General features: G+C 45.5%; 1 protein-coding gene across 2 annotated transcripts in view; it reads left to right on the top strand.

The window, feature by feature from the left end:
- Positions 1-477: 477 nt before the first annotated feature.
- The window catches only part of LOC141953796 (ATPase family AAA domain-containing protein 3), a 29208-nt gene continuing 21991 nt past the window's right edge, over positions 478-7694 (top strand). The window contains exons 1-7 of one of the 2 annotated variants that reach the window (XR_012632009.1): positions 478-743; positions 1178-1254; positions 1835-1936; positions 3498-3557; positions 3916-3985; positions 5514-5679; positions 6393-6462. Coding sequence is in view for 1 of the 2 variants with exons in the window: in XM_074892630.1 (XP_074748731.1) it covers positions 515-743; positions 1178-1254; positions 1835-1936; positions 3498-3557; positions 3916-3985; positions 5514-5679; positions 6393-6462 (774 nt within the window). In the remaining variant the exon portion in view is untranslated. The remainder of the gene's footprint in view (positions 744-1177; positions 1255-1834; positions 1937-3497; positions 3558-3915; positions 3986-5513; positions 5680-6392; positions 6463-7694) is intronic. The other variant, XM_074892630.1, reaches the window with a different exon arrangement.

Below are 7694 nucleotides of genomic sequence, written 5' to 3'. Positions count from 1 at the left end.
TCACAGCTATTTTCCTTTTTTTCCTCTACTCCCCTTTTCTAAGTGCTTTCATGCTGTCTTTCGCATTACAAGCCCTTTGATTAGGAGCAGATCTGCCAGTGAAATACCCCTCCGCACCAAGCACAAACACATTTATTTTTCCCAGCACTCCCCTTAGCAACGCCACCACACTCCCGTTGCTATGGAGAAGCGCCGCCTGCTCTAATTTGTCCCTCTGCGCTCCCCGTCCCCAGCCCGGCGGTCCCGCCCACTCGCCTCCTCCACAGCCAATCGCGTTCCACTCCCTGGCCAAACCCGTCGCCTCGTTCCGTCAATCAGAAGACTGGGCCCGCGCCGCGTGCCAGGGGCGGGGCCGCCCGGCGGGTGACGCACTTCGCGCGCCCGCCCCCGGTCCAATGGGAGGCCGCCTCCCACGGCCTCGCGCATGCGCAGGGGGAGCGGCGCGTCCTCCGCGTGCGTGCGTGGCTGCGTGCGCGGGTGCGTGAGTGCGTGTGCGCGTGCTGCCGGCGGCGTCATGTCTTGGCTCTTCGGGCTGAACCGCGGCGCGGCTCCCGCGGGTGGTGGGGACGCGGCGCCGGGCGCGACCGGTCTCTCCCTCCCGCCGGTCCCGGGGGGCGGCAGCGGCGGCGGCGCGGCGGGGGGCGGTGCCGGGGACCGCCAACCCCCCAAGGACAAATGGAGCAACTTCGACCCCACGGGCCTGGAGCGGGCGGCCAAGGCGGCGCGGGAGCTTGACGCGTCCCGTGAGTGAGGGGCCGGGACGGGGGTCGCGGTCCACAGGTAGTCGGTACCTCGCGTCCTGTCAGCTCCCGCCTTTTCGGAGCGTGGGCTCTTGCAGGGCTCGCCTGGCGCCGCTGCCCCTTGCCAGGGGCCTGTAGGGCCCCGAGGGCGACCCTCCAGGCCGGCGGCTTCCTCTGAGCGCCTCCTCTGGGGCCTGGGAAGGGAGGGAAAGGTGCTGGAGCACCTTCCTAGGGGGGTGAACCTGTGGACTTCAGGTCATGCGTGTGCCGCAAAGAGTTCTGACCGTCTGTGGGCAGGGAGGGCCGAACGGACGGCTTCAGAGCCGCCCGCTGGGCAGGCTCAGCTAGTGCCGGCTTGGATTGAATAGGCTGAGCGTTTTCTTACTTGAGAAAAGGCCTTCGTGCTGTCGATAACCTCTTCCCGCTGTCAATTGCAGGCCATGCGAAAGATGCTCTTAGTCTTGCCCAGATGCAGGAGCAGACCCTGCAGCTGGAACAGCAAACAAAACTTAAGGTATGCTGGAATTTGTCATGTGTTGTAGAGCCAGCCCGTGTCAGGCAACCGCCAGCTCGGGGGGGGCATAAGTCGAAGTTTTGTTTTCTAGCAATCTGCAGAGGGTGCTGAGTTTTTCTTGTCGCTGCTCAACTTCAGCAAATAATAGCTATTTGCGTTTAAAAAAAAAAAAAGCAATTCTGGAAGATGAAGTGTAAGCTGATTTGGCCTATTTTCAGAGGTATTTTATGGTTTTGCTTATAATTTGCACATGCTGAGCATCCTAGACTATCACCACCGTTTTTAGGGAATGATAAAGGGTTTCTGCAGGGAACTGTAAAGTAGCTGGGTGGAGAACAGGCATCTCTTCATTTTATAAAGAAATTTGGGGATTGTTTGAGTGTTGGTTGGTTTGGTTTTTTTTAAATAAATTCTATCTAATCCTGAAATGGCTAATTATGAGTTTTCTTATGGTCTTGCCAGCTTTGCAGTGTACTACTCTGATTGCAGATGGATTTCTTAGAGTATAATTGTCACTAGAATTTCTCTGTAGGATGGCGTATTGAGATCATTTGTGATGATTATTTCTTTATCTCGATAGGAGTACGAAGCTGCCATAGAACAACTGAAGAATGAGCAGATACGGGTACAGGCAGAAGAGAGACGAAAAACACTCAGTGAAGAAACAAAACAGCATCAAGCAGTAAGGGAATGAGGGGGAAGCCAAGTGATGGGAGACCTTGTTTGTGTCCTCCTTTATGAAAAAGGCAACAATGCATTAATTGCCTCTTTTGGGGGGTGGGGGAAAGGGTGTCACGGGCAGCCATAGATGTGAGGCAATTCATAGACTGAGCCTATCTTCTACCTTGGCTTTGTAACATTAAACTTGGTTTATAGGTACATGCAACTGTTGTCTTGAACTTCTGTTACCAAATTCTTGAACATCCAAAGGAACCGGTAGTAACAGTAGTAATAGTAGAATAAGTAGAATAGTAGTAACGGTGGTAATAGTCTTTATTGTGTGCTCTTTGAAATTTTCCTAAAGAAACTTTCAGGGAAGTGCTGTTGAACATGCTGAGATGCGCTTGTTTGTGTCTAACGGCTGATGATGTTAAAAGCTTGAAGACTACTGGCTTATCAAGTGTATGTGTTAGCCTGGACAGTGAAATGTCTCAAGTTATTTGGATTTCAGTCTTAAGTAGCTTTCAACCCTGTTTCTTCCAAATTTGATCTTTTAGGCAGGAAAACTTAAGAGGAGAAGTCATGCAAATCTGAGAGTTACCATAGGCTGTGTTGTGGGCAATGTTGGTGCTTTCTGGTATGTTTTAGCCATAATACTGAAATCAGGGAAATGTAAGCTAGCTTTTGTGCTAATAGCTCACATATGGTGACTTTTTACTTTGAGACACAGGAAGTAGAGGATTGATTAATTCTAATTGATTATCTAGTTTGGGAGGGTAGCTAAAACTACTTATTTGGCACATGTTGCTTTTTATCCTATCAGAGTTTGGACTTTGAACGGGGCTGGCTCAGGAAGCAGCTTCACAGTTACCTGCTCTGTTCATGAGTTAGCTCTTGAACTTTTGCAGTTCACAGGGCATCATTTGAAGTGAAAGCAAACTTGATCAAGATTTACTTCTGAAGTGCCATGCTTTACAGCTGTTGAGGAGAAAACTTGCAAGCTGTTCTGCTGTCTGTGTACTTGGAATAGAGAATAATATCATCCCTCATACAGAGTCCTCCTTGCTGAAGGGTATGGGCCCTCAGACCACTTTCATTTGAGTGCAGATGACAGGGATTTATTGGCCAGTTGCAGTGGAAAATCGATGAGAGAAATTAATGAGGAACAAGAAAAATCAATCAGAAAGAGCTCATCTGACAGGCAGCATGTCTTGATATTCTATTGCTTGCAGTCGCCAGTCCAGTTAATGTGTTTTAAAACATGAAAAACATGTTTTTCCCCATAAAGAAAGTCTCCTTTTCTGGGCCAAGGGATGCTTGTCTTTGTTTATGTATCTGTGATACCTTAAAATGAAGTCAGACTATATAGATTTCTCAGCATAGAGGAGTTTTTGGTGCTGGCTGAGGATGTTTTGCCCCAAACTTTCCCCTGTTCATATTCAAACCCAGGATTATTTTTGTTTCATGTGGCGTTTTTTGTTTTGTTTTTCCCCCTGCATGTTCCAAACCTCATTGCCCTCAGGACTAGCTTCTCTTAAATGCCTAATCTTTATATTCTGAATACTCTTTTTTTCTTTTTGAAGCGAGCCCAATACCAGGACAAATTGGCAAGGCAGCGCTATGATGAACAGATGCGACAGCAGGTATGATAGCTTCCTTCTCTAGCCCAAGTGGCAACTGTGTAGTGGCTTTCTTAAGTCAAAGCAGTGATCTGGAACTGTGCTCCCTCATGCTGGCCAGAGGGCTGATGCTAGGCACGGTTGCTTTCATCTTGCTTGGCAACGACAGTGCTGGCCAGGCAAATCAAAAGTCAGGAATTAGGACAAAGTGGCTGGGAGCATGGGGTTAGGAGTATGGATCTGGGAGATGGGGAGAGGAAGAATGCACTTCAACCTGAGCACTAGCTGCTTGAAGACATTTGTAGCACTTAAGCTTACACAAATACCTACTTGACTGAGTTCTTATGACTTTAACACATATTCTCCTGTCCTCTGCCTGTAGCAACTTGCTAATGAAGAGAATCTGAGGAAGCAGGAAGAATCTGTACAGAAGCAGGAAGCCATGAGGCGTGGTAAGCCAGTAACTTTTCTTCAGTTAGTGACAGAGTGGTGAGCATATGAGTTCTCTGTGCTGATCTTTGATTTCATGTCCATGTTGGTTGATGCTCCATTAGAGTCATGTGTTACTGTCATATTGGCAAGTAATGGGTAAATCCCAGTAGTACTAGAACTACCGATTGCTTCCAAGATTAGTTTCTGAAGTGGCTGCACTCCTGAACATCTGCCCTGTGGTACTTGGATTTCCCAATGAACTGTCAGCATCTCCTGATATAGCAGCTGAAATTCTGATTTTATACTTGAACAATCTAAAATAGAACTAGTTTTGAGGAAGGAAGAGAAACAAAATAGCTCCTGGGAGGAGTGGTTGAATCTGTGTCACTCAGTCTCCATTCACTGTTTCCAGTAGAAAAGAAAAACTGAGTAATGAAAGTTTGAGTCTGAAACTTGCTGTGTTTCTTTTCATTGTAGTGGAGTTACTGGAATCACTGGATTTGCAGAACTCCAGTGGGACTCCACTAGGCACAAGCCTTAGAAGCATAAGGCAGTTTGTGTATGACCAGATGGGCTCGGAAGGGCTGGTTTGCTCCTCACACAGCACTGGAATGCTTTATTGTCCGTTCCTTGCTGCCATCTAGTGTACTCTGTGGTTGTCGGTAGCTTTGAGGGAAGTGTTGTAGCAACCATATAACAAAGCCCAATGGAGAAACCCTGTAGGAGAGGGTGATTTTACTCTTGTAGTATCCACCTACTCATAGGCACCAAGACAGGAATGTCAAGGTAACCTGTCCAGCATTCAGGTATCAAGTAACTGGGTGGTCCAGTCAGGATTTCTTGCAGTGATGCTGAAGATAGAGGGTGCTGGCTATGAAGTCCTCCCCTCATCTCCTGGGTTGTTCTTAGGTTTCTCATTCATTCTCCATTCACATCAGTCTTAATGTGTGTGTCACAGTTCTGTGTGTCTGAAGTAACTGAGCTCCCGAAATCCTGTTTGGGGCAACATTTTACAGGCCACTCCGTTTTGCTTCTCTTCCTTACAAGCAGTGTACGTTACACTGTGTTTAGTTACTGGCCCAGGGTGGTCCTTCACTGTCTGTAGCTGTCACCCTTCCTCTCAAACGATGTTGATGAGCAGCAGCAGTGCCTAGCACTGTGATTTTTCCCTCTCTGTTGCTTTATCCCTTATTGTCTAGCTCATCTCTGAAGTTTCCCCTGAACAATTTTTCTGGTAGTGAACTTCCAGAACTGAAGCATGATTATTTTCTTGCAGCGTGCCATCTGGAGAAGGCCACCTATTTGGTGTGTGTGATCCTTTTGAGCACAGAAGGAAAATTCCTTGTTTGTCTTCTGTAATACTGTAGTGGTTGGCTGCCTTTTGGGGGAGGGTGTGAGGGAATTACGATCTTCAAGTCTGCTGCTATGGGACCGCACGCAGCTGTTGTGAAGCCAGGATGAAGCAATTTCACCTGCCTGCTACCTGGGATTAAGGCAGCCCAAAAGATTGTCCTCTTCTCTACATTTTTTTTTTTTTTTTTTGTAAAGCTACTGTAGAGCGAGAGATGGAGCTGCGGCATAAGAATGAAATGCTGCGTGTTGAGGCAGAGGCAAGAGCCCGTGCCAAGGCTGAGCGGGAGAACGCAGACATCATTCGGGAGCAGATCCGCTTAAAAGCTGCTGAACATCGCCAAACAGTGTTGGAGTCCCTCAAGTATGTGCAAGCCAGGAGAAGTGGGTTGCCTTGCTGCTTTTGCAGATTTCTCCCATCATGTAGCAAACCTTGCTGTTTATTCCTCTAAACTCTGAGGAATATCAGGAATTAGGTTGTACGCTCTTGTACTCTGAACAATAGGAACTACATTGAAGAGCACCCTCTTTCACTTGTCTTGCTACATTGTCATCTGAATGTGAACCAAAGAGACTATAGAGTTGTGAATTTTACACAATTTTTCTAACGGATTACTTCAAGCCTTATTTGCTAATATTGGGACTCAATTACTCTGAAAACTCTGAGTTCTTTCAGTTTCTGAACATATGCCATAAAAGTGTATAAAGCAGTCTATCTTCAAAGGGGTGGGCATTTAGGTTTGTAATTTGTTAATCTTAGATCCTCTGAGATTTTGAATAAAAAAAGCTTTAGAATTAAATACCTTTTATTACAGTTCAGCACCAATAATGTATTAAAGAAATTGATATCATCTTAATGCCAGACACTTTTCTGGATTTAACCCCAGATCAGCTGTAGACATCAGGTGATTAGAAATGTATTTGCCATGCTTGTTCACGTTTCAGTTCCCAGGTGAGCCCTCAGTTAGCTTTGCCTGGTTCCAAAGGTGATCATTATAAAGTTGTCATGTAAATTGTTTCGATTCAGCCTTTGACATACTTTTCTCTTCTGCTTGCCTTTCTGTTTGCTTGCCACAGGACAGCTGGGATGCTCTTTGGGGAGGGATTCCGTGCTTTTGTAACAGACTGGGATAAAGTTACAGCCACGGTAAGATTGTGACACGTATCAATAACTTCCAGAAAAGTCTGTCTGTAAATGTGTGTTAAACTAACTCTTTGCTCTGATATGTTCATAAACTGTAAACCATGGTGGGAATTTGCTGCTCACTTAGTGCTCTCTGCAGTCCTTGTTTAGGAGATACTGTGCTTCAGATTTTTATTCAAATTATTTCTTGTCTTCTCTGTATAGATAATTCATTTTAATTGGTCACAAAAGTTCTGGCTTTGATCAACAGCGTATAATTGTCTTGTCTTTGGAGGCACCGTCACCTTTACAAACCTGAAAGTTTGCCAGCTATTACCAGTAATAGGTGCAGATTCTGTGACAAAAGTAGATGAGTCTCTTTCACAGATTTTTTTTCACAGATTGTTCTAGAATTTGCTGTCTCTTATGTATGTAGGGGAGTAGGGGTTTTATCTAATAGCCAATTAAAGATAACTGCAGATTTTTTTTCTCTGAGACCTTGAATGCAATTTTTGTGTTTGACTAGGCTCCAAGCTGACAAGTTTTCATTCAGCTTTTTAATGATTGATGTTCATTGTCCTTTCATGATGCAAGAACATCTATAGGTGTTTATAGGTGAACAGAGAATTCTGAAATGTTTAACACTGCTGTTACAGGATTTCTTTGCCAGGGGTGGTTTTTGGGAACAGGGATCTAATCCCCGTTTCCCTCCACCCCCAGTGTGTTTTATGTGTTGGCAATTAAACTACAAACTGGGAATGTCTTTTTAGGAGTATTAGGGAAAGTATTGGAGATGTGTAATAGTTGATCTGGGGGACACAAAAGGGGTTTATTCCCTCTAAACCAGTGGTTTCAAATATTTTTTTGATCATGTACCCCTTAACAGTAAAAAAATTTCTGAGAACACTTCCCCAGAAAATAGTAAGAGATGCATTGTGAAAGCTTGTTTTGTTTTTAAATTATAATATTAAGGTACATCATTTTAAGGCCGCAGAGAGAAATCCTTCAGTGTTCCCCTTTTCCGTGCATTCTGTTTCTGAGCTGCAATTTCTTCCCACCAAGTCAGCTGCCAAGATCTCGCCTGCTACTCTCATCCCAGGTGGACAGCAGACGGTCAACTCTCTGCGATCAGGGAGTCTGAGGGTACCATTTTCATCTTTAAAGGAGCACTCCTAGTCTGTGGAACTTCAAGACCTTGCAGGACATTATCTAAAAGTCATTTTGCCACTTATCTCACAACTTTATCTAATTTTGAT

The sequence above is a fragment of the Strix uralensis genome, chromosome 23 (genome assembly GCF_047716275.1).
Source record: "Strix uralensis isolate ZFMK-TIS-50842 chromosome 23, bStrUra1, whole genome shotgun sequence".
NCBI lineage: Eukaryota > Metazoa > Chordata > Aves > Strigiformes > Strigidae > Strix > Strix uralensis.
The sequence above is the reverse complement of the archived record's forward strand: the minus strand, read 5'-3'. Positions and strand labels throughout refer to the sequence as shown.